Source organism: Schistocerca nitens, chromosome 8 (assembly GCF_023898315.1).
Source record: "Schistocerca nitens isolate TAMUIC-IGC-003100 chromosome 8, iqSchNite1.1, whole genome shotgun sequence".
NCBI classification, from domain to species: Eukaryota; Metazoa; Arthropoda; class Insecta; order Orthoptera; family Acrididae; genus Schistocerca; species Schistocerca nitens.
In genome coordinates, this window is record NC_064621.1 from 224,739,596 (window position 1) to 224,767,011 (window position 27,416).

General features: G+C 42.0%; 1 protein-coding gene across 2 annotated transcripts in view; it reads left to right on the forward strand.

Annotated features, from left to right (window-relative positions):
* Window positions 1-27,416, forward strand: part of LOC126199279 (rho GTPase-activating protein 10) — a 596,616-nt gene that overhangs the window by 449,887 nt on the left and 119,313 nt on the right. For both annotated transcript variants that reach the window (XM_049936087.1, XM_049936088.1), the window contains exon 4: window positions 17,933-18,034. In XM_049936087.1, coding sequence (XP_049792044.1) covers window positions 17,933-18,034 — 102 coding nt within the window. The remainder of the gene's footprint in view (window positions 1-17,932; window positions 18,035-27,416) is intronic.

The window sequence follows — 27,416 nt, forward strand, 5'->3', positions numbered from 1 at the left end:
CGGGCGACAATTAGACGGCAAGAAATTGTAATATAGACTCAAGAAATGAGGTTTCGAAGAAGATTGGAAGGATGCGCAATGGAAGATGGTAAAGGAGGTGAGGTAATACGGAAAGATTTAGGCATACACAACCTAAACGGGAAAAATAAAAATAGGAGAAAACGGAAGAAACGTTTTGACCGTACGAGTGGAGAAAGACGCGAGGTAAAGGTTCTCAGCTACAAATGCGCCGGGAAGAAATATTGGAAGACAATATAAGAGACTGAGTAGCGTATCAGGCAATATGATTAATAAATGAAGCGAGGAAGAAGAAGATAAGTGCATAATATGTCAGTTTCACGCGCATCCTCAGTGTGTTCACATTATTTTAACAGTACTCTCGTATTGATATTCTGCAGCTATATGTACGCCTCAAAATCAAAATGAATGAACCCATCCTGCTGAATTATTATGTAAAGAAGTTAATGATTTTCTATTTACAATTTTATAAAGCTAATACTTTGAAAAATAGCGCATATCCGGCAAATGTACTTAAATTTAACAATGCTAGCATTAAAATTCAAAGAAAATAACGTGCAACAGGAATAATTGGTGCGTGCGAAAGTTTAAAAGCTGTACTTCTAGTTTCCAACTGCCCGAATTTTCATGCGAGCTCGATTGCTGCGGTTGATGTCTTACAAGCCTGCTTTTTCTCCTAAAAAAGGGTAGGTTGGTGATATCTCTTTATAAGACTAATTCTAGGCAGGTAGATTTAAACTGAGAAAACTGGCAGAATGGACGTGAGAGAAGACGTAGGAGAGAGAGGAAAAGACGAGCATGCGAGGACACACACACAGTGGATAGAGGGGCAGGATTCGCCGGCGGTCATCAACAGCTACAAATTATGACTCGTACAAAAATCATGTAGTCGCAGATTTTTGTACAGTGGTTGGAGGGAATCTTAAACTAAAAATCCCCACGGGTAGGATGCAAACATTGGAGTGGGTACCTTTAAAAGTAACTTTTTATATTTTTCATGAATAAATCGGAAATCACGACTTGCAGCGAAAATGTTTCTCAGCACAAAATTAAATTATATTAAATTTCCTACAAGAAAAGGCCTATTCATTTTTTTCTGTAGGACTAACAGTTCCGCGTTCCAGGGGATGGAAAAATGGCAGTTTCCACATTGCGGGGGATGAAAAAATCGCAGATTATATAAAAATGTTTTAATGGTAGAAAATTGTAGATAATGTTTTCTGCTTTCTGAAATGGGTTAAGAACACCATTTGAATCATCTTGTAAGGCAGCTGTAGCGTTATTTCGGGAAAGTCAACTTCCCTCATCACAACTGCTGCTCACTTTTCATTTTGCAGACTGACTGTATCTCCACAGCATTGCCTGTCCAATTCTCTTACGTGAGTAGACAGAGTAACATCACTCAATTCGTTTTATGTAATGGAGCTATTTTCATTTTATTAAATCCTTACTTATTTGCAGTTGTTAAATGAAAAAATACGTTCTGCATCCATACTCCGCAAGCCACCTGACGGTGTGTGGCGGAACGTATCACTTGACTAAGTGATTTCCCCCTTCCCTGTTTCTCTCGCGAATGACCCGTATGATTGTCGGTACTTACTTTTTACTTTACACGTGGCAAGGGCCTTATCGACCATACGCCTGCTCTATGAGCCTCTTCCACTTCTGCCACACTGGACTCGCATTCGGGAGGACGACGGTTCAATCCCGCGTCCGGCCATCCTGATTTAGGTTTTCCGTGATTTCCCTAAATCACTCCAGGCAAATGCCGGGATGGTTCCTCTGAAAGGGCACGGCCGACTTCCTTCCCCATCCTTCCCTACTTCGATGAGACCGATGACCACGCTGTCTGGTCTCCTTCCCCAAACCAACCAACCACTTCTGCCTGTCCAATGCGCTGTTTGTCCAGTTACTGTTGCTGTTCATCCTAGTTGTGTCCTTCCGAATGACCGAGCGAGGTGGCGCAGTGGTTAGCACACTGGACTCGCATTCGGAAGGACGACGGTTCAATCCCGTCTCCGGCCATCCTGATTTAGGTTTTCCGTGATTTCCCTAAATCGCTTCAGGCAAATGCCGGGATGGTTCCTTTGAAAGGGCACGGCCGATTTCCTTCCCCATCCTTCCCTCACCCGAGCTTGCGCTCCGTCTCTAATGACCTCGTTGTCGACGGGACGTTAAACACTAATATCCTCCTCCTCCTCCTTCCGAATGTTATCCCGCCATCTGATTCTGGGTCTCCCTCTTCGTCTCGTTCCATCTATTGTTCTGCTGAATGCCATCTAGGTTGTCTATTCTCTGCCATTCTTGCTATATGGGCTGCCCAATTCAACCTTCTCCTCTTGAGCACTTCGACGATGTTACGGTATTTTTACTGCCTCTTAATTCTTCATTTCTTCTTATTCTCTATTCCACGTTATTTTCGTCCTATACAGGTCCAAAAATTTTCCTTAGTACTTTTCTTTCAAATATTAACAGCTTTTCTTCATCCTTCTTTCTAAATATTAATGTTTCACATCCATATAACATCACAGGTATAATGGTCGATTGATATAAGCGGATTCTGAAGTTACTGCTAAGTGATCTTTTTCTTAGAATTTTGTTGAAACTAAAAAGTGTCTTGTTTGCTTTTGATAAACGGGCATTTATTTCTATATATGTTCTGTTGTTATTACTAAAAATACTTCGTAGGTACTTGTAGTGGTCAATAGTCTTGAAATTGAATCCATCTATAGTCAGAGGTGCATCTTTTCTGGTTTTCTTATTTATGGGCAGGTATTCTGTCTTTTCTTCATTAACATGTAATGATAGTTGGTAAGTCTCTCTAGTTGCTCGAATTATCTCGTCATTGTCATTTCGCGAGATGTATGTAGGTGGACATAATTAAATGTTGTCAGACTCTGCCTGGAAAGTGCTCTCTCGAAATTTCAGTAGTAAACCTCTGTGTAGCGTCCGCCACTAGAGTGTGGTGAGCATCTCTGAACGCTCTTTCGCCGACCAAACGATCCCGCAGCGAAACGCGCCGCTCTTCGTTGGATTTTCTCTGTCATTTCTATCAGTCCTACCTGGTAAAGATCCGATATTGATGAAAAAGCGCCTTGTAAGCCATTTCCTTCGTGGATGACTTACATTTCCTTAAGATTTTTGCTATGAATCTCATTCTCTCATCTGCTTGTCCTACTATTTGTTTTATGCGGTCATTCCACGTAAGAGGCAGCGAGCTAGGTGGCGCAGTGGTTAGCACACTGGACTCGCATTCGGGAGGATGACGATTCAAACCCGCGTCCTGCCATCCTGATTTACGTTTTCCATGATTTCCCTAAATCGCTTCAGGCAAATGCCGGGATGATTCCTTTGAAAGGGCACGACAGACTTCCTTCCCCATTCTTCCCAAATCCGATGGGGACGGATGACCTCGCTGGTTGCTCCCCTCCCATGAATCAACCAACCAATTTCTTCAGAATCGTTATAATTCGTGATCATAAAAAATGTTCCATAATTCTACAGCAGATTGGCGTCAACGACGTAGCCCTATAATTATGAGTATTTTTGTGGGACACCCACAAGTGTTCTGTAACATGTTCATGGTAAACAAATCCGCCACAGTTGGAGGCTCGAAATCTTGAACGACAGAAGGCCCTATAATTATATTCATATGTCCTACGACCCTTCTTGAAAACGGCAATGAGCTGCGCTTTTTTTCCAATCGCTAAGTACCCTTCGTTGCTCCATAGAACTGCGATAAACTGCTGCTAAAAGGGGAGCAAGTTCTTTCCCGTAATCTTTATAGAATCTTACAACTACCTCGTCTGGTCCTGATGCCTTTCCACTACTAAGCGATTGTAGTGCATTTATATTCCACGATCGCTTATCTCAATATCTTCCATTTTGATATTTGTACTGTGATGGAAAGGAGATACGATCTTCCGCGTGAAACAATTTCGCAAGGCCGCATTCAGTACTTCGGCCTTCTCTTTGTGATTTTCTGTTCAGTGCCTGTATGATCACTGAGTGAATGAATAGATGATTTCGAACCGCTTATTGATATGCTTAAGACCGAAACTTCTCAGTGTTTTTAGTCAGATCAGTTGACAAAATTATACCTTCAAAATCATTGAACTCTTGTCTCATCGACCTCCCTACTCACAGTTTCGCTCTGTTCAACTTTCGTTTGTCTGCCAGGTTTTGACCTTTCTTGAATATATAATGCTCTGGTTGTTTACATAGCAGATTTCTAACACGGCTATTAAACCACAGTTAAAGACCTTACTTTGTACATACTTGTCTAAGGCATATTGAACGATGCTTTTGAATTTTTTCTCCGTTTTTGCTGCACATCTTTGTCCGCGGCACTAAATACTGTTTACTACTCATATAGCCGCGTGGTTTGAGGCGCCATGTCACGATGCACAGTCCCTCCCGCCGGAGGTTCGAGTCCTCCCTCGGGGCCGGCCGGGGGGGCCGAGCGGTTCTAGGCGCTACAGTCTGGAACCGCGCGACCGCTACGGTCGCAGGTTCGAATCGTGCCTCGGGCATGGATGTGTGTGGTGTCCTTAGGTTAGTTAGGTTTAACTAAGTTCTAGGGGACTGATGACCTCAGCAGTTAAGTCCCATAGTGCTCAGAGCCATTTGAACCTCCCTCGGCCATGGGTGTGTGTGTGTTCTTAGCATACATTAATTCAAGTTAGTTTAACTAGTGTGTAAGTCTAGGGACCGATGACCTCAGCAGTTTGGTCTCTTAGGAATTCTCTCTCTCTCACTCTCACTCTCACTCTCTCTCTCTCTCTCTCTCACACACACACACACACACACACACACACACACACACACACACACACTCCTCGGATACTCTGCAATGTGTATTCTGTCACTATTGCTAAGCAACAATATTTTCCTGCCTTTCTCTTAACATTGCTCCTAGTATCGGTAATCGCAGCTGCTATCACGGCTTTGTGATCACCAGTACCTACCTTCATCTACTTTAACTGATTCGATAATATCAGGTTTGTTTGCAGCTGGGAGGTCTTAAGATGTTTACCTATCGAGTTTGTTCTGTAATTATCTGCTCGAAGTAATTTTCGGACAAGACATTCAGGATGTCACACGAATCGCCGTCTTTAGCACCAATTTTGATTGCGTGATTCTCCCAATCTATGCTTGGCAAGTTGAAGTCGCCCCCTACTACAACGGCATGATCAAGTTGTTAACGATATTCTGCAGGTGCTCTCTGAAGTGGTCTTACACTACAGCTCCTAATCCACGTGGTTTGTAAAAGCATCTGATTATCGTTTTTGACCGATCTTCACATTCGGAATCATAAGCACGCTAGAATTATTTACTCAAATAAATACACCACCACCATTGGCACATAACCTATCCTTACAATAAATATTTTAACTTAAGGTTAGGATTTCATTGCTATTCATTTCCTGTATGTATATTGGCATGCGTCAAATAGAACTACACGTCACAGCGCTAGCATTACAGTCATTGTAGTATGTTGACGATTCTCAATGTTTGTGCGTCTTTGTTTCTCTCGCGGATTTTGACGATGGTTTTATCCTATCGTATGTAGACTGTCATGAGCTGTCCGAGCTCGTCTTTTGACTGTGTTTTGATGTATTAGTGATCACACATCGCTCGGATCGGAGGCCCATCTGCCGTTTCATCCAAGATTTTACCGAGGAGTGACACATTTTTACACGCACTTGTACCTTGGAATTCTTGGCACATGAAGTATTAGTTTTGTATGACCTGAAGATGCATCTCCAGGGTATGAAACCGTCGTCATACAGTGAAAACACAATAAACAGCTATTGCGGATTTGGAGTTCCACTCACTTTTAATATAGACAATTTTACCCTCCGTGATTTTAACTTTTTTAAATTGTCCTTCCCATTATGTACAAAAAACAATGGATGAGAAGTGTGTAATACGAGGTCCGACAATAAAGTAATGAGACTGATTTTATTTGCAAGATGTGGCAACCCTGCAGGCTTGCGTAGGCACAATATCTTTGGCCTTGGTCTATAAGCTGCTTCTAGTCCAAGCGGCACATCGATGCAACTGATCAGTCGTGAGTTGTGCTGTAATAAGTTAACACGTGTTTGTCTCTCTCGTCACGGCAATGGAACTGCATAATATTACGCAACGGTATGCCATTTCTTTTTGCGTTAAGTTGGCTGAAAACGCGACGACAACTTACGGTAAGCTTCAGAAGGCTTTTCGAGAGGAGGTTATGTCAAGAGCTCAAGTTTTTCGTTGGCATAAAATGTTCAGTGAAGGCAGAACGAATGTTCAAGATGAAGACCGCAGTGGACGACCATCAACCGCACAGACGGATGTCAACTTGGCCAGGGTGTGTGAACTCGTATGATCTGATCGAAGATTATCCGTGAAAATGATTGCAGAAGAACTGAACATCAATCGAGAAACGGTTCGTCTAATAATAACTGTAGATCTTGGAATGAGAAAGATTTGTGCAATAATGGTCCCCAAAAATCTCACACCACAACAGCGAGAAACACGAAAAAGTGCGGCGGACGATTTGTTAGAGCAAACGGAAATCAATCCAGAATTATTGAACCGTGTTATCACTGGTGATGAAAGTTGGTTTTTTCAGTACTATCCAGAGGCAAAACACTAAAGTTCGCAATGGTGCTCAAAGGGATCACCCAGACCAAAAAAAGCTCGCATGTCAAAGCTAAAAGTGAAATGCATGCTTGTGTGCTTCTTTGATTCCGAGGGAGCTGTTCATAAAGAGTGGGTTCCTCCTGGAGAAACAGTTAACCAATACTACTACAAAGCAATTTTAGAAAAGAGTTCTTCGTGTCCATGCCAACATTGCTGATAATTGTATTCTGCATCACGATAATGCGCCATCCCATACTGCAATTTTTAACCTCAAAACAAGTTTCAGTACTACCAAAGCCACCTTATTCCACCACAATCGCTCCGTGCGACTTTTTTCTATTTCCGAGAGTTAAAACGTCGGTCAAGGGACACCATTTTCAAACAACACGGGATGTCCAAAAAGCTGTGACGAGGGTCTTGGAGGATATTACAGAAGATGAGTTCCAGAAATGTTAACATCAATGGCAGAAGCGCTGGAAAAAGTGTGTGCAATCAGAAGGGAACTACTTTGAAGGAGACAACACTAAACTTGACTAAAACGGTAAGCAACATTTTTTTTCACATCAATCTCATTACTTTATTGTCGCACCTCGTATGTTGTGTGCTGTATGTGATCTTTATAGTGTTGATTGAAAAGGGATTGGATTGATAAATGCGGCACGTTGCTACAGTCTTATCGTTGTTGCCGTATTGTAACGCCTTGTAATTGTTTTGTAGTAACTTGGTGCTGAATTAATGAATAAACAGAAAGTTTAGCACGTCTCTCACCATTAACTGTGTTACTCGTAGACTTCGTAAATCTCTTCCTCTCAGGAGCTGGTGACACTTGTAGAGTGGGCTGCGCTGAGTGGAGCCACTTACCACACGTCCACTATCTCCTAAGGTGGGTTTGATTATGTACCATGGAATGGGACTGATCTTCTGAAGTGCATTTCTTGACTTAAAGTTGGAATAGGTAGAGTTCTGTTAACACCTAGGTGGCCAATTTCTGTTGCAGAGGGAGACAGTTTAAGCCTCTGGGCCTATTCAGATTGAAGTTGGTACATCCACTCACATAACAGAACTGGACAGGAAACGTTGGGGAGATATAGCCAGTCTGCAAAATGAAAAGCGAGCAACACTCGTTGTGTGGGAAGTTGTCCAAAGAACGATGCAGGTTCCCCTGTAGCAGTACAGAACAGTGCTCGGAGATGTACGTAGATTTTGAATATACGCGTTTCTTTCATCGGTATTATTAGTAACTCGCATGTGTGTTAATGCACTTTGTGGAAAATAACCCCCACCCCTGGCATGTGTACTAACTGTTCACCAATGATTCATAAGGCGCGCAACGGAGGGTCTATGTCACTTTGTGAAACATCCAGTAAATGCTTGTTGTGATGGGGAATCACGTACTCGAACTTGAGTTTGCAGACCTGTAAAGGAAGAAAGTGCATTACCACAATCCGGCGACCTATGAGTGTCGTTCAGTATGTAATGCCCCACTTTTTTTTCTCAGAACATTTTAATTGTTAACATGCCGAATGGACCACGTACTCTTCACCGATGAGTGTCGCATATGCCTTCAACGAGACAATAGCCGGAGACGTATTTGGAGGCAACCCGGTCAGGCTGAACGTCCAGCGAGTGCAGCAAGGTGGAGGTTCCTTGCTGTTTTGGAGTGGCATTATGTGGGGCCGACTTTCGCCGCAGGTGGTCATGGAAGACGCCGTAACGGCTGTAAGATAAGTGAATTCCATCCTCCAACGGATAGTGCAACCATATGGGCAGCATATTGGCGAGGCATTCGTCTTCATGGACGACAATTCGCGCCCCTATCGTGCACATCTTATGAATGACTTCCTTCAGGATAAAGACATCGCTTGACTAGAGTGGCCAAAATGTTATCCAGACATGAACCCTTTCGAACATGCCTGGGGTAGATTAGAAAGGGCTGTTTATGGACGACGTGACCCACCAACCACTCTGAGGTATCTACGCTGAATCGCCGTTGAGGAGTGGGACAATCTGGATGAACAGTGCCTTGATGAATCTGTGGATAGTATGCCACGACGAATACAGGCATGCATCAATGCAAGAGGACGTGCTACTGGGTATCAGAGGTACCGGTGTGTACAGCAATCTGGACTACCATGTGTGAAGGTCTCGCTGTATGGTGGTACAACGTGAAATGTGTGGTTTTCATGAGCAATAAAAAGGGGCGGAAATAATGTTAATGTTCATCTCTCTTTCATTTTTCTGTACAGGTTCCGGAACTCTCGGAACCAAAGTGATGCAAAACGTTTTTTTTATATGTGTATTAATAAACTGTTGTTAGAATTAAGCCGTACCAATTATCTCATTGGTTTAAGAAGACACCTATGAAAACTGAATATCATTTATCTTCCATCATGTAAAAAAATAAAAGTTCAAAGAAAATTAATTTTTTTCTAATGTTTAGTTGGCGCTAATATTGTTGATGGCGGGGTGGGTGGTGAGTAATTGTCAATATCTGATTGCACTCAGGAGTAATAGTCTCATAGGGTTAGGGTGTCTCTACTGAGTCGTCAGGCGCATTTTCTCTGATGTTTCGGCAAATGCTTGCAAGTTTATTTTTGCAACAAGTAACTGGAGTCAACCCAGACAAATGCTGTACATCATGTCTTTAATGCGACGCCCAGCGTCGACGGAAAGCGTTGGTTTGTTTAGTTGTCTAGTACGATCAGTATAACACGAGCAATAACGTGTTCTCTAGCAGCTGTAGCATCGGCCTGACCCGCGCTGATTGCTAACACCACGCAGGAGCGCGCTGCTCAGTCCGTGCTGGAGTACTGGTTATTGTGCGTGTTTTGCTGTCACTGTTAATACATAACCAAAAAACGAATGTCATACTAGACTTATCTGCTAGCGCTCTATCGGTACATTCGGTACATAAAATTCCACTTTTTTTTGTAACGAGAAACGATCCGACGCTTTCTGTCAAAGCTGGGCGTCGTATGAAATATGTGATGATCAGCAGGATGTGTTTGGGCTGACACTAGCTACACGTTGTACAATCTAAATTGCAAATATCTGCCGAAACACCAGAGAAAATGCGCTTGGTGACCCATAGGAGACAGACGCTCGACCACCGCTACGTCCAGCACGCTCGTCGATCTTCGGAATCTTTGTTATTGTAGTTTCCTGACCCAGTCAAGTTGGAAAAAACCGATCTATGAATGTTCAAAGCTATTGTGTCCTTATAATTCTTTATTAGTCAACACTACAAAAATTATTTTGAATCATTGATAACTAGTTTCGGTTAAAACAGCTAGCCGTCTTCAGATCTGAAATTTTATGGAAAATTGTCCATGGGAGAGAAGTGTGACACAAACTTGTCATTATGACAAAGGTTACGCAGCCAGTACATACCAAATAAGACAAACATTGCTGTGTCTAATCACCGGACTGGCAAGATTGCTTGACCTCGTTGCGTTGATGATAAACGCCTCACCCAACACTCACCTTGCTTGTGTTCACTACGAAGTCTCCGTAGACAGTGTGCAAGCGCGTATGAATATCTCCGATGCTCTGGTTTCCTGCCAAAAGAAACTCAATGACTGTTCTTTATTTGTAACGCATCTCCTTTACACGCACCATTTTGAAGGCTACGTATAGCGCCCTCACCTATCGGAACTTCATAAAACTGTAGGGGTCGAAGCGGGAATATTCCACGACGTGCCACAACAAATTCCGCATTTTGTCAACCGAAATTGACCATGAAGAAAAAAAGTTTTGCGTTAGTTATTGAACGTCCTCGTACCTAGTAGGACTGTCCTCTGTGTAAATGAAGTTTATTATAAAGCATTTAAATTTATTCCCATTAAGGGGAGTTGGAACGCCTTATCCCGAAAATGTTAAATTTAGTCATATGCCTTCCCTGTATTTCAGGGACCACTTTAGCCATTGACATGAAACTTTTACATGACATTAAAATATATGTTCCGAGTCTATTGAAGTATAATAATTGTGTTTCAGCCACTGCATTCGGAAATACAGTTTTTTTTAATTACACTGTTAAAATTTTGGGTACTTTTTTGTACGTTATCCTAAATAACTTTAATTATACATGACATTATGTTGTTCTTTTAGTTCAGAAGACTCAGGATATGTATGTTATTACTCCCTGAAAATTTGAATGTTCTACTCTAAGTGGTTTCTGAGATTTAGGGAAAAATGCAACAGAAAATGTAAATTTTGAGGAACGGCTTCTAAAGTTTCGAAAGACTGTAACTCAATATATGCTTAATTTTTTTTGTTTTTAGTCACTCAGAAGCACCATGCTCCATTCTGTATATCATCCTCTTGATCTTTTTCCAAGTTTTTTCTTCTGTTCTTCTTTCGGGACTTCTTAGTGGCCAACTGTGCTGCATACTCTGCTTTATTAATGCGAACGTTGTCCATCCGTTCAAGTTCTCTTATGCAGTTTGCTCCAGGATTAATTCCCATATGCTGCAGCACTTTCACCCTACCAATGTTGCCATCATTAAAAGCAATAACAGCATCACTGACCCCGCAATTTAGTGTCTTCATTCCAACAAAAACATTTTTTGGTAAGCGAGTCCATATAAGATTATTGAACGACTCATTGGGATTTTGAGTCTGACCATGCAGACACTTCTTCAGTAATTCAGGATTTGTCAGGTCTCTGTAAATAGGTTTTATGATATCCATGACTGCTGCCAGGTCCAGGAGGGCAACGGTGGTGTACTGGTTTTTCATCAGTTTACAGGTTGTGGAAGAAGGTAGCCCATACTGCCTGCTTCATTTTCAACAAATCCTCAGTATTATTTCTAATGGCTCTCCCGTAATGCTGCTGTATTGTATCAACCATTTTGTCTGTCAGCCTGCCTCTTATGGTTTTACCATCAGAAAGTTTCTTGTCTCTCAAACTTTGTTTCAACTTCCTCAACCTGGTGCCCATCCTCTTCTGGACATGACCTTTATAACGCAGCAACCTGCAGCCTTCTATATAAAAAATTACCGATTTTGTTAGATCTTGAAGTAATGCACATAAAAATTTTAACATTTTCAACAGGTGTAGAGTATATTTAAAAAATAAAATAAAATACTTCCTATGTGAGTTTATAAGTGATATATGCATAATTCTATTCGGAAAATTGCAAATTTCATAATGAAATAAAAACACGAAAATGTGAAAATTTTTCCGTTCTAACTCTGCTTAACTCTGTTACAAAGTATTATGATAGAAAATTATTTATTGAACGACACTAATAACAAAAATCTGTTTCGTATATATCTCGTTTTCAGACCTAGCTGAACTTATAATCAATATTGTCAAATCCCTGAAAAGCACGCGGTTCCAGGTGCCTGTTACCTTTCTAACGGTCTCCAAGGACAACAAAAATCGATTTCCAGTATTTCGCATAATTGTAAGCGAATTTAAAAATTCAAAATGCTGCCATAATCTAGTCTAAAAGTTATGTGATCTTATGTTAAAAGAATAACAATAAGTATTAAAGTTCGGTGCTGTGTATACGTGTTGAAGCAGTGAAACTCATGGGTCCAAATTTTCCAGACTATATTCATCCGGTATTTGAGAATGAGAACTTGTGGTTAACTTCGGTTGTTGTATCTTGTCGGCATCCTGTTGGACACATGTAATTTCAGATACTGCATCGTTATATGTGGCAGTCGCTAGGCTGGCCGTCTTCTTTGCATCTTGTACGTTGTAGAAGGCAGGTATGAGACTTTCAGTAGATACGGTGGTAGGCACACCTCTGATATATCTCTTAAAAGTATTGTTGCTTCTACCAAGCGCTTTATGTGGCGCTTTGGTCGGCGGCTGTAGTGGCTTGCGCACCGTGTCATTCCGTATGAATACATGGTTGCAGCTGGAGAGGTCTTTGAATATGAACCGGTGTCGTCCACTTTGCTCTCTAGGTGTCACTGGCCGGAGCTGTTGGATGTGCGGCACCATCTGTCACACTATGCATGACCTCCCGTAGTAGGCGCAGTGTTTTTTCGCACACTTATTCAGGTCGCTCTTAAAGGATATACGTAGACCAAGGAGCACAGTGGGTAACGCCTCCATCCAATTTTGTGTAGCATGACACCGGAGTGCTGACTTTTAATTGACGATGGAAGCGTTCTATTACTACATTCGCTGCCGGATGATAAGCAGTAGTACAAATGCACTTAGTGCCCACCAAACCGGCGAATGCTTTGAATAGGTAAGCCTCAAATTGGCGTCCTTGATGTGTTGTAATGCTTACCGGTACGCCAACCCGGGCAATCCAGCCACGGAAAAACGTTTGTGCTACCGTCCCTGCTGTAAATGGTCTTCATAGGGGAAACTTGAGGCCATCTTGAGAATCGATCCACGACCTTGAGGCCTTCTGCTACTGGAAGGGGGTCTAATAATTTCTGTAAGAACGTGTTCAAAACGTTGACTTGGAGGCAGAAATGTGATTAATGGTGCCTTGACATGCCGAGTAATCATGTTTTTCCGGCACTCGCCGCAGTTTCTGACAAATTTCTTGCAGTCTGCATCCGTTCCTGGCCAGACAAAACTCTAATTTTGCCCTGCCCCGGACCCCGCGATGAGCCAAGTTGTGCATTGACGCAATTGCTTGTGATCGAAATTGGTGAAGTATGAACTGTCTTACTTTTGTGCCAGACACGTTGTTTCTCGTACAGTCATGCGTTGTAACTTTACTGGGTTATCCAGTAAAGTGAGTAGCTCATCATCGTGCTACTGGTATTAAAGCTAAGACCTCGTAATCAACTGCAGTGGTTATAGCTTTAATACGTGAGAGAGCGTCTGGTGGCACATTTGACTTTCCTTGCACATAGAGTATGTGAGTCGTAAACTGGCTAATGTAGTCCAAATGTTGAAGTTGTCTCGGTGATGCTTTCTGTGGTTTCGTACTGAAAGCATACGTCAGTGGTCTCAGGTCCGTGTATATGGTAAAGAGTTGGCCTTCTAACGAGTGCCGGAACGCTTAACCGCGGCACATGCGTATAGTTCTCGATCTTATGTTGCACAGCGTTGCTGTAGTGGAGACAGCTTACGACTGAAGAATGCGAGTGGCTGCCAACTATGTTCCACTTCTTGCTGAAGTATGGCGCCAATAGCGGAAGCTGATACATGTACCATGACCGCAAGTGGTGCTTGTGATAATGGGTGAGCTAATTGTGTATCCTCTGCTGTTGCTGTTTCTACAATTTAGAAAGCAGTATCTGTTTTGTTTGTCCATTGTACGCTATTGTTTGGCTTCGGTTCGACCTTCAGAAATTCAGTAAATGGGACTGTTATTAGTGCATCATTGTGTATAAATCGATGATAGAAATTACTGATGCTGAGAAAACGAAGTAGCTCCCTAATTGTAACAGGACGTGAATACTTGACTATGGCTTCCACATTATCCTTAGAAGGTCGAATGCCATGGACGTCGATTATATGTCCCAGAAACTGGACCTCTGTTGCCCCATAAGTACATTTTGCAGCGTTAGTAACCAGGCCTTATATACGTAAACGATCAAATATCATGTTTAAATGCTCTAGATGTTCCGCTTCTGACGCAGACCTCACTAAAATGTCGTCTATTTAGACACAACGGTCTTTCGTGATTTCGTCATTAAAGCATTCAAATGTCTGCGCTGCATTACACAGTCCGAAAGGCATTCCCACAAATCCAAAGGACCGAAGGGCGTCGTTACAGCCGTCTTGTGTATGTCTTCTGTTGCAACAGGAATTTGATAATAGCCTCGCACTGAGTCAACAGTGCAGTCTTAACCATCTATGTTGAAAGTGAAATCTTCTCTGTGTGGTACCGGATACCGGTACGAGATGCCTTAATACCAAACGTTAATTATTTTGTTATAACTTCAGGTGTACCGTTGCGACTGTCAGTTTTGACCGTTGTCTGTAGGCAGTGATTAAAACCGTACAGTGAGCGAGCTCGATGGATGCTGTGGACGTTACTTTTTGAATGCTCCAAATCAGACGAAGCGTCTGACGTAAATTGGTAAAAGAAAACGTAGGTGTAGGGTGAACCTAATATTAATAAAAATGAAATGCGAGGGAGAATTGCGTCATCTAGAAGTTATTTCATTCGTACTAGGGCGGCCAGAGATGTCACTATATTTTGTCCGGAGCAGAAGCAATAACATTGCGAAAAGATCTAATGTGAATGTGATGATAATGCCACCGCGTGTTCTTTTGGGAGACGAACATAAATTTTATTTATTACAGCTGGGGGCCATTGAAACCAATATTTAATAAGCGACTTCCAAAGGCACGGCTGGCTGCTGAGTGTTCCTTTAGTATCATGACCAGTAAGTGGCGAGTGCTTCAGGCATGCATTGAGCTCAACCCCAATTTCGCAGATACGATCGTTAAATGCATGGGCTTGTTGGATAATATTATCCTCGATAAAGAAGGTGAACAATATGCTGCATTATTACAAACTAAAAGCCATGAAGCTACCATTAGAACTGTTTTGTCAGGTAAAAACGGTACCGTCACTATTGCTTCTGTGATCGGAGAGAAATTTGTAGCTATTTCCGTGAACATGAACATTTGCGTAAGGGAATGTGGACTTTGAGGGCCCAAAAATGGAAATTACTTTCATTAAAATTCTGTGATTGTAAAAATTAATATTTTGTTTAGCACCTCGTCATTTTCGTGTTTAAATGCCTTTCTAAAGCAGGTGCGGCGCGTGAATGCCTATTTATCACACTGCTGTCAAACACAAAATCTTGCCTACAATGACTTGTTATTTAATTTTGGAGCCGCTGTTTCCATAGCAACTCGCGTGTGGAATATCCTCGAAGAACATATTGACTGTACTACCAACGGGGCAGCCGATCTTGCCGATACAAGTGGATTACGTGAGTTTACTTATGTTTATCGCATGCGTTCATGTTGTAAACTTCTTGTTGTGACTGTCTATCTCAACCATTGTACATCGTAAAGAAGTTTAATTGCAGTCGTAAATTTTCCGGTAATCAACACAAACGTGTTGTTGAAAATCATAAAAATATAGACATTGTTACATCACAGCGAAGTGAGGTTAGGCCTAAAAGTTCGCTAGGCAGTGCTTCAAAACGCAATTTGAATCATCTTACCGAAAATGAACAAAATGTTGGTCTTGTGAATAGTGAAAATAACTTATATTTGGTTAGTAAATGCAAGCTTTCAGAATTGCTTTTGTCTGTTGCTAAATGTAAATACTGTAATGGTGGAAAATCCCTTACGTTTAGCGAGGACATAAGGAAGAGGCCCATCCAGCAAAATTGTAGTGGAATGTCAAGTGTGTAAAGTAACAAAATGTACAATGACATGTCCAAAATGTTTAAATGTGTATGAATTCTTAAGGGACCAAACTACGGAAGTCAGCGGTCTCTAGATTTACACACTACTTAAACTAATTTAAACTAACTTATGCTAAGAACCACACACACACCCATGCCCGAGGGAGGACTCGAACCTCCGGCGGGGCGCGCGGCTACAATGACATCTTCTGTAACATGCACAAAATATAGTGAAATGAACATTCTCCTTATGTCATGAGGTGTGTTGGAAGGAAAGAAAAGCAGTCCAGATATTCTGTACTAAGATGGATCTCCTCCTGCTCCCTGGAAAATTTGGGAGGTATTATTAAGGTTTGCATAGTCCTTAACAGAATTCAGTGAAGCATATATGCAGAGGCCAGCGAAAGAAACTGTAGATATTTGTCGGTCTACCGGTACTGTTGTTGCAAAACAGAACACCTTGAACGACTAGGGATAGGACTTTCATAATCACAGGACATGTACATTAGTATGTTCTTCAGAAATGATTAGCATTTGAACCATGTCGGCCCTTGGGTTGAAGGATCAACATCGATATCGCGGCACAGTACCACGTACCGGTAGGTTGTGCCTGCGGCTATAGTCGCTATAAACCGAAGACAGTGGTTCGGTGTGACTATAGAAGACATGCAGGATGCCTCGCAGCATATGCGCGAACCGTACCGTCAGACCAGCGAGTTTGAAAGAGGATCCGATATTGTCATGAGAGAATAGATGCATCCATGCTGGAAACTGCTGCTCATGTGTGACAAAATTTTTCGGCAGTGCAACGAGTGTGTGCAGAATGGTTCACGGAACCCCGTAGTACACGAGGAGATGGGTCAGGTCGCACCACCCAGACCACCTCTCGAGAAAAATAGATATAGTATGCGAATGGCGTTGAAGGACAGATCTGCAGCCTCCTGGCTCTGGCGCAACAATGGAACAGTGTAACACACCGTAAACTATCAGATGTGACAGCCCGTCGCCGTTTATTACGGCATGGATTACGTGCGAGTCATCCACTTCTCCACCTACCTTTGACGAATGTGCAGAAACGTGCTAGATGGGAATGGTGTATGGAACGACGTCACTGGGACAGGAATGATATCAGATAGTATTTTCGGACGAATCCAGATTCTGTTTGTTTGAAAATGATGGCCGCATTTTGGTTCGCCGCAGACAGGGAGAGCGGAATCACATGACTGCATTCGCACAAGACATACAGCGCCAGCCCAAGGCCTTGTGTTGTGGTTTGCTGTTGGGTACAACCACAGATCACAGTTGGCGCATGTCTAGGGCACTGTGACAAATGTGACCTACGTCAATGGCATCCTGCGATCGGTAGCCGTACTCTTTCTGCACAACATCCCAGACGCCATTTTTCAGCAGGACAATGAACGACCACATTTTGCTGCACAAACACGTGCCTTCTTGGTTTCACAGGATGTCAACCTTTTGCCCAGGCCCGCCAGATCACCAGTCTTGTCGCCAATCGAAAATGTGTGGGATATGGTGAAACTACGGGTACAGAGCTGTGACCCAATGTCAACCACCACAGATGTACTTTGGAACTAGGTGAATGCAGCATGGGTGGCTATACCACAGGACGCCACTTGCGTCCTATACGCGTCGATCCCATCACGCATGGAACAACTTATCAGGGACCGTGGCGGATTCTGTGTCTGCCTACTAAGCAACAGGGCACATGCTGATCCGAGGTGACTGAACTGCTAATCATTTCTGCAGAACATATTAATGTACTTGCCCTGTGAATGTAAACCTCCTGTCTCTAGTCGTTCACGTCCTACCTCGAGTCGTTCAAGGTCTTTTTTTTTTTTTTTAACTTGAGTTAGTTCATTAAAGCTGACTCTTCTGAAATTGATCAGTTAATTAGTTTTTCGTGTTTTTCTTTTTAACCTCGTATCATAAATTTGCACGCAGACTTATATGGGTGTTTACGTTTCAGGATGGCAAGAAGAAGTTCGAGAAGGAAACGGCGAAGTTTTATCTTAGCCAAGAGAGGTACCTGAACCTGTCCACCAGAAAACAGGAGAACGTCCTGCAAGAGGTGATGTACCAAGTACTTACTCTCTTAATATTTTATAGTCCGGTAGGGTCCTGGTCTTGAATACTCAATTCAATGAAATGTAGGTGAAACCCGATCAATAGGGACTTACATGAATTGAACGAAAATAATAGTGCAAATCTAGATCTGCATAATAATTTTTTTAAAAAAGGACAACTGATTGCTGCAATCTATAATTTACAAGTCAATATAACAGTCGCTGAGTGCAACCGCTTTCCGAATGGAAGGTAACCTGATGATATATGGGATGCCTCGCAACGTGCTGTTTAGAAGAGATCTTCACCCCTTCGTAGTCGCACGGATTTCTGGGCAGCCCTGCAGCATTCATGGTGTCAATTCCCTCCAGCGCTACTTCAGAGATTAGTCGAGTCCATGCCACGTCGTATTGCGACACTTCTGTGTACTCGCGGGGGTCCTACACGATATTAGACAGGTTTACTAATTTCTTTAGCTCTTAAGTGTAGTTGGGTTGAATCCTTTCGACGGCCACTGTCCACAACCTACATTCGTAATGTTCCTCAAGGATGTAGGTTGTGGACAGTTGGAATTGTGGGTCTCACGGGAAGCGTGCAAGGGTAAGTCCCTGCAGCCGCGCTATCCTCTGTGCCCTCGGTGACTCAGATGGATAGAGCGTCTACCATGTAAGCAGGAGATCCCGTGTTAGAGTCCCGGTCGGGGCACACATTTTCAGCTGTCTCCATTGAGGTATATCAACAACACCTGTTGGCAGCTGAGGGTTTCGATTAATTATCATTTCTTTCTAGAGAAGCTGCATGGTCATCATTGGTATCTGTTCTTTTCGAACAGGTACTATCTTTATATATTATGCCTGAACAAGAGCATAAGTTATTCTAGCAGTTGCGTCAAGCTCTCTGCATCCAAGATGATGTAAGCCCTCCTTGCCAACCATAAGACGCCGGGAAAGTCTACACACTCACGATAGTAGCGGGGCTGTTCACGACGAATTCATGTCTCAGGCTCAATCGAATTCATCACCCCACCCAGGCGTGGCGAACTTCATATCAGCCACACTTAAGGAAGGAGGTGATGCTCACTGGCTTAAGAAGAGGGCGTTGTCCATTGACACAGTTTCCTTCTCTGGCAGGATTATCCACGTGATAGCGACCCTCTGCTTGGCTAGAGACTTGACCGCCATCCTAGCTGACAACGGCAACAGTGTAACACGCATTTTAAAACTTTGTGAAGTATCAAGCCTCCGATATGAAGCGCCGAATAGAGGACTCAATGAGCTGTCGGCCCCTGTTCTTTTGTTAGAGTAGTCGGCCATCCATACAATAGACAGCGTGTCATTTAGTCAACATTCAAGGATACGAACCACATATTTACATGTTTGTGCCGACAGAGTAAGACGTTCTGAAGAAATCTGTTTATGTGTGTTCTTGGGAAATCGTCGTAGCAATTTCGCTTGTGACAACAGACATCATTCAAGTCGCTATCCAGTAAGGATGCTGGAGACCATGTTATTCAGCGCCCTAAAACTAACACCTTCATCAGTAACAAAGAAACTTTACCACGAAGTGTTAACACGCTCCTTAATTTGAGTCCGACAAGCGCACCCAGACATCTTCATCAATTCTGACTTTTCCTTGCTGCACGGCAAATCCCTGGGTCATTAGGCAACGATAAATCGGCAGATCCTGGTTGAAACGCAACTCTCACCGTTGCTTCATCCATTCTTATTCATCAAGTTTGTCACAGAAAATGGTGCTGAGCGGTTCAAGGTTTGACCTTGTTGAGGAGGTTCAGATGGCTGTGTCCAATGAACTCATGACAGTATTGAAAGAAGACCTCTCCGAGGCTTCTGGCGGTCCAGTTTATTGTTCTTCCTTCCTGTTGTGTTCGTGACCGAGAGGAACAACATACTACGTCTGGTGTGCACAGCTATCCAATAACAGTGGGATTTTATCGAGTCTAATAAAATACAATAGCAGTTTCTTGGAACATGAATGTGCACTCGGTTCAGTCTGACGGTTACTTACTGAAGCACTGGAATGTCCTAGCACGTAATCACTGACGTCGCACTGCAGTGCCCTAGCGGGTAACCTCGGACTTCACACGGGAATATTCGTAGGTGGACGACGTCCTTGGTGACAGTGTTCTGTGAGGCGGTGATCTGGGAGGCGAGGCGGAGTATAGCACGGAGCTTAGGTTGCTCTCGGCGAAAGAATTCCACTAGACTCGATCGCCGTAATAATCCAAGCATTCTGTGACGTCTGAACGTTAAATTTTCAAAAATTATTACTTGAAAACAAAAAATTAGCGTACATGGAATTACAATTTAAATAGTTTCATTTTCATGAACTCTATCCAGGATGGCACAAATGACCAAAGATTTCTGCAGAGCTGCAAAAAATAGTTTTCCTTAACTAAATAAAAAATATAGCTCCGATCGAAAAATGTTAAAAGCCAAGGTCGTAAGGTTTTAAAAAGTTCTATCGATTGATTTCGTACGTTTTGAGACGTCTCGAAAAAGCCACTACGTTCGGGTTTCTGTAACTTGTTAAAATTCGCATTACCTTACTAGCTATTCACTATATGTATAGCCTACGGTAAGTCAAAAACTACTTGTTTGACAAATTAATGATAATTTTTTATTTCTCGAGATATATCTCGATAGTTGACGAGATCTCTCAGCTGATAGGCCTACGGTACAGGTTTTTAGGCTTATTTTCTTCGCAAACAGTTGTGCTACCATGCTGTTAAATAATTTTTAAGATTTTATTAGTTGTAAGGATCAAAAAATGATTTGGAAGAACTTGCACTTTGCTGGGGAGTGTTTTTGTTTTTTTGACTATCTCAATTTTCATTTTATTATATGAACATTTAAGAAAGAAATTTTTGTTATTTTTCACGAATTAAAAAAATTCCTATGACCTTCTACAGCCGAGACAACATTTTTTATCTTTTAAATTAACTTCCATCAGGCGTATGGGTCTAAATTGTTAATTGCGTCCATTACATTTTTTTAAAAAAAGTTGTCTGTGCTGTAGAAGGTCGTAGATTTTTTAAAAAATCGTGAAAAACGTCAGCAGTTTCTTGCTTTAAAAGTTATATTCTTAAAATAGAAATTGAGACAGTCATTTAAAAAACTCCCAACTGAAGTGCAAATTTTTCAGTCATTTTTTGATCCCTGCAATTAATAAAAAAAATCGTAAAAATCATTGAATAGTATGCTAGCACAACTTTTTGTGAACAAAATGAGCCTAAAACTGTTACTGTGAGGCCGTATTTTTTCAAAAAGTAGATATCCCGAAAATAATTATTTTTGTTTTCAATCAAGTAACTTTTGACTTACCGCAAGTATGGGTCGTGAGAGTTAGCTAGTTACAGAGAATCAGATTTTAACGGTTTTTTCGATGTGTATCGAAACGTGAGAAGATAATCGATAGTCACTCGTATAATAGTCCAGTCAATAGATCTTTTTAACCCCCACAACTGTCTCATTTAACGTTTATCAGTCGGTGTCATAGTTTTTCACATACTTAAGGAAAGTTTGTTTGCAACCTTGCGGATTTTTTAGGCATCGTCGACCGAGTTTTATGAAAGAGAGAAACTCAATTTTTGTTTCCAGGCAATAATTTTTGCAATAACTTTTCCATAATGCTTGGAATGCTGACTGACTGCAGAGCGTTGTGTGTTTCTTTTTTTTTTGGGGGGGGGGGCTGATCGAAGGCTAACAAAGTGCCCATAGTAGCCAATAGCAATAAGGTTGTAACATTTTTTATTTGATTCTTTATTTATACTTTTCGGGCGGCGACTTAAATACTCGTCCGGCGGAAGGAAGCACGTAGTGTCACATTTGAGGTAGTGATGCAGTAGCAGCGATAATCGCATGTCAGGCGGGGAGGCTGGCGCCACCCCAATACCTTGGCGATGGCTGAAGGTTCGGTTGTGAACAACCCGGCGTATTTGTGTGTTGTTGCTGTTTCTTTTCGTCTGAGCGCCAGACGAAGTGTTGTTGTGGGCCGTAGGCTGCGGCAACCCGCAACAACACACACATCCATGCCCAAGGCAGGATTCGAACCTGCGATCGTAGCAGCCGCGTGGTTCCGGACTGAACCTCTCGGCCACCGCGACCGGCAAAAGTGAAAACACACAACGCTCTGCAGTCAGTCAGCATTCCAAGCATTATGGAAAAGTTATTGCAAAAATTATTGCCTGGAAACAAAAATTGAGTTTCTCTCTTTCATAAAACTCGGTCGATGATGCCTAAAACTGTATGGTTGGTGGCTGTGTCGCCAGGGGATGCAGCACTCTCTGTTAACATCGAAAAGCACTTACCTTCGGTGCACTCTTCAGATAACACGGCTTGCCCTGAAGTGACGCATAATGCAGCTTAGTTGAGAAAATCTGTAAAAAATTAGCTGCACTATACGCATCGACAGGGTTCATAATGAGTTAAATTTACCATGGCTGTAACTACCAAGTGAAGAAAAGTCTTTGCATAAAAATTCTGTTCAGTATTGGTACTTTCGCACAGTCATTTGCTACCAACTTCGTCCTAGCATACAGCTCTAGGATTGTAAAGGGGAAAATGAACATAGTTTTTACCAGGCCTTTCACACTTGAAGCACAAGCTCTGTTAGCAACCATGTTCAGAATTTCACTCGCTGTCAGACCTGATTCTGAAAGATCCGTATTTTTTATCGTATAATGAGTGGTTCGTAAAGGCTCTCTCTGTTTAACAGTTTTACTCAGATACTATCCAAATCTTCACTTTTGCCGGCCGCGGTGGCCGAGCGGTTCTAGGCGCTTCAGTCCGGAACCACGCGGCTGCTACGGTCGCAGGTTCGAATCCCGCCTTGGGCATGGATGTGTGTGTAGTCCTTAGGTTAGTTAGGTTTAAATAGTTCTAAGTTTAGGGGACTGATGACCTCAGCTGTTAAGTACCATAGTGCTTAGAGCCATTTGCACCATTTGAATCTTCACTTTTGAAATTTGGAAGTTCACTGTTATTATTGCACAGCGTGCCACGTGGAATTCTTTCCGTTCGGAAAAAAGTGTCAAATTTGAAAGTTCACTGTTACTATTGCACAGCATGCCACGTGGAATTTTTTCCTCCGGGAAAAAAGCTTCAGTTCTCGCCGAAAAAGTCCGAAATATCCGTGAATATGATCTAAGTTTGATGTTAAACCTTTCCTGAAAATCACAAACTCCGAAAATTCGCTGTTACTCGGACTTAACAAAATTGCATAGAGCTCAGGTCTGCATGACCTCTCGTCGAACGAGTTGGCCACCAACTTTTTCCAACTTCGCCCGAAATTCCTCTCCAAGTACCAGTCGCGAATAAGATCTCTTCTCTGATAAACTGAACACCACAGCAGCCAATCAGTTCCCCATTTTGATTGATGTAAACCGGTTCTCTCGCCTATCTTTAGATCATTCCTATCTTATGAAATAAATTTAGATTAAATTACCTAACACATTCCCAAAAAGCAAATACAAACAAATTACCCCGTTTCTACACTTATGATGCTGGTGTTGTACGTACCTTTCATTACCTGTGGACTGTATAAATATCTGGTTTCTCGTGTGTAAGCATATGTAGTCGGACTTCCGAAACAATTGTAGGTCCATTGGACTTTCTTCTTTAATTATACATATTTTGACATTGCTAGTATTAAATCTGAACCGACTATAAAACTTCAGTGTAATAGTATCTATCATAGAGAAAAAGTGAAAAGGAGTTCTGTTATTCAAATAAATACGCCAGTAAGTAAACCAGTGATTATTCTGTTTATATTTCTTTTACAGCCCATTTAAATCTAAAGAGACACAAAGAACACGAGAACAAAGCAAAATTTACGCTTTATAGTACAGTACAGTGTGATGCAAATTGAAACCTGGGAAGATACGCAGTCGAACATTACACTTACTGAAATCATATGCCCGGATGGATTTCCTGTTTGACCTGCAGAAAAATCCTTCACAACATCACACACTGCGAAAATAATACGATAAACGTGTTTCGTTCTCACCATCCTTAGACTCGTCAAGGACGTTGTACATTATTTGCCTCAGCCGGTTTTCCTCAAACTGCAGATTTAAACACAAAAAGCAACACAAAACGTACGAAACAGAAAGGACTTCAACGTCAGATAACACCTATGAAACATTAGACGATAACACAGGTTTCAAAAACGACGAATTGTTTCAGTGATACCGCTGCTACCAACTAGCAACAGCTACGAAGCATGCAGACTTGACAGCCGATTGCGGGAATCGTAAATTTACGTTTGACACTGCGGAAAATCATCGTAACTGGCAAGACGTAATATTACGTCATCCGCACATTCCCATTTCCCGCAAAAGTCGTAATATTACGTCGGCCGCACGCGAATTGTTAATGTCTAAAGCAGACGTCACCAAACTTTTTTCACAGCGATAACTGACAAAATGACGAGCGGGGGCTGCAGCATCATTCTCTGCCGTACTTGCAAGCCAAGATGTTGATACTCTTATTTTCCACTTTGACGAGTAGTGCTACAGCCCTATAAAAACCTAACCTAACCGTAGCAGACAACGTGTTATCGTAAAATCATTGACTACATAGATGTCTTCTCTAATGTATCTTCGTGGTTATGTCCGCCCGGATAGCGACAAGGGTGCCCGATGTCTATGTCACTCTTTGCAATAGCAATCGAGCCAATCCTTTTCGCCTGAGCCACAACTTACAAGGATTCACTACACGCGGCCGTAGGATTGTCTGCAGGGCATATGCCGATGACGTTGCATTTATTGTCAAAGACAACGACGAAATAGAGAAAACACTCGACATAATAAACAAATATGAACAAGTATCTTGTGCGAAACTGAATAGAAATAAGTCTTGCATAATGAATATTGGAAGCGGATTAGGAGTTCCCATTCATGGGCCAATAAAGGAAATTGTCACCATGACATGTCTTGGGGTGGAGTATACAAGGAATATTCGGCAGACCATCGCAGTTAATTACAGAAGAATCCTCAACACCATCCGTGCCTGTATACGCCAGCACAATCTCCGTACTCTTGATGAGATACAAAGAGTGGCTCTCGTCAACATCTATTTGTCCTCTAAATTAAATTACGTGGCGCAAGCCTTGCCAATGCCGAGGGAAGTGGCGAACAGGATTTTGGCTGCTTTTGGCCACTTCGTCAGTCGCGGCCACATCTTCAAAGTCAAGTACCAAACGTTGACTCTACCGACTGGGAACGGTGGATTGAATCTCACAGACGTGTACAATAAAGCACAAGCATTGTACGTCTGTAAAACATATAAACTGTGGAAGCGGTCAGTCAACAGTGTCGCCGCATTTCTGTTAAATGAAATAACGCCGGCCAGCCAGGACGCCCCAATAGACGTTCACCACATCCCAAATGAACTTTACCACCTAAAACATTTCTTCGTAGAATATAGTTACATTAGACTGGGAACACCCGAGAAAGATGTCATCAAAGTCAAGAAAATATACCAAAACTTAATGAATTTTCAGACCAAGAACATCATAGAACAAAAATACGTCGGTCACTCTTGACATGATATGTGGAGGAACATACGCCACCCGTATTTACCAACAAAAGTGCGGTCATTGTGGTACTATTTTGTGAATAGGAAATTTCCAACGAACTCCAGACTACATTCCATTTACCTGGCTGATCCCCCTTTGTGTACCACTTGCAATCTGATTGATACAGATGAACATCAATTTGTCTGTGGAAATGCGAATAATATATGGTTGTCAATCAGAAAAAAATTAGCAACTATGCAGAGAAAACTGCCGTATTTGATAACCCCAGCGTGCCTTTTATACCCGGAAGAAGAACTATACCCCACTTGGAAGAAAAATGCCGCCAACTGGTTGAAGGGACACGCGGTACTTTACCTGCTGTCCAGTAAAGAAAGGAGCGAAGGAGATTTTTGGACGTACATTTCCGACCAGCATCACAAGCTACTACGCATGAATAATTATTATGATACATACGCCAACTTCCTCAGAAGAACAGTCATGAGAAATCCATTTTCGATGATGCGATTCAGAACATGAAGAAACGAAAGACAATTTGATCTTTGAAAAACAAATACGATCAAGTGACGAAAATCACTATCTGGTTTAGACTTGGATTTTTTCTAAAATGCCAAGGAACCTGTAATTAATTTTAGTTTGTTTTATTACTTTTAAATGTCAGTTGAAAATTATGTACTACTGTGGAATGTTATGACTAATAAATTGGGGGAAAAAAGTGGTCAGCGTGACGGATTGCCGTCCTACGGATCCGGGTTCGATTCCCGGCTGGGTCGGGGATTTTCTCCGCTCAGGGACTGGGTGTTATGCTGTCTTCATCCTCCTTTCATCCCTATCCGGCGCGCAGGTCGCCCAATGTAGCTTCGAATGTAATAAGACCTGCACCAAGGCGGCCGGACCTGACCCGCAAGGGGCCTCCCGGCCAATGACGCCAAACGCTCATTTCCATTTCGCGGTTATTTGTTCCGATATGTAGTTCTAGATGAGCTCTTATGCATTTTTCATAAGTTAGAACATTTTCAGCTAATTCTTCGTTACCAAAAAGCGTAGTTGACCTAAGAAATTCTGTCAAATTAATAACACTACGGCACTAAATATTTTACAAGTACGAACTTCGACATATGCGCTTATGTCCAAGCAGACTTTGTGGTAAGACAGTGATTCATTCAGATCTTAAAAAAGGCAATACACAATGAATTAAGTATCTCCTATTCGGTGAAGAATTTTGTTGTTGAGAAAAGCATGAAAGTCCTGGCGGTGTGTGTTAAACTCACCGTAAGACTACCAGACGAACATAATTTTAAATTCAGTTTTACTACATTGTTCCTTAGCAGACCTACGACATTGTCGTATAGATGAACTAATTATCTTAATAAATTTTCATGTACATGTTCTCTTACTGTACCGTCCCTATCATTATAATAATCCTTGCGGCATCCTTTTAAATGTTTGTAGACACTACCTGTGGCATAGGGCCGCACACGAGAACGACGACTGTTTATTTATGGTCCTCCGCTCTGTCATAAAACTGCCACACATCTGAATTCCGTTTTGGCAAATATAAAATAATAATTTCCGATGCCAGCGATGACATGATGGAAAAACTTACGGAGGAAATTTGGAAAACGGAGAAAATTCCGAAAGAATAGAAATAAGCTCTTATACATCCTTTAGACAATAAAGGAAATACAGAGGAATATCTTTAGTGGCTGTCACGTAAAAAACCTATCAAAGGCCCAGCAAAATCGTTTGGTGGGTAACGAAGAACTGTGCACCCAAACGAAAAAACTGTCTGATGGATCAGGAAAGGAATTTCGTTTTATGGAAAGGCCGACTAA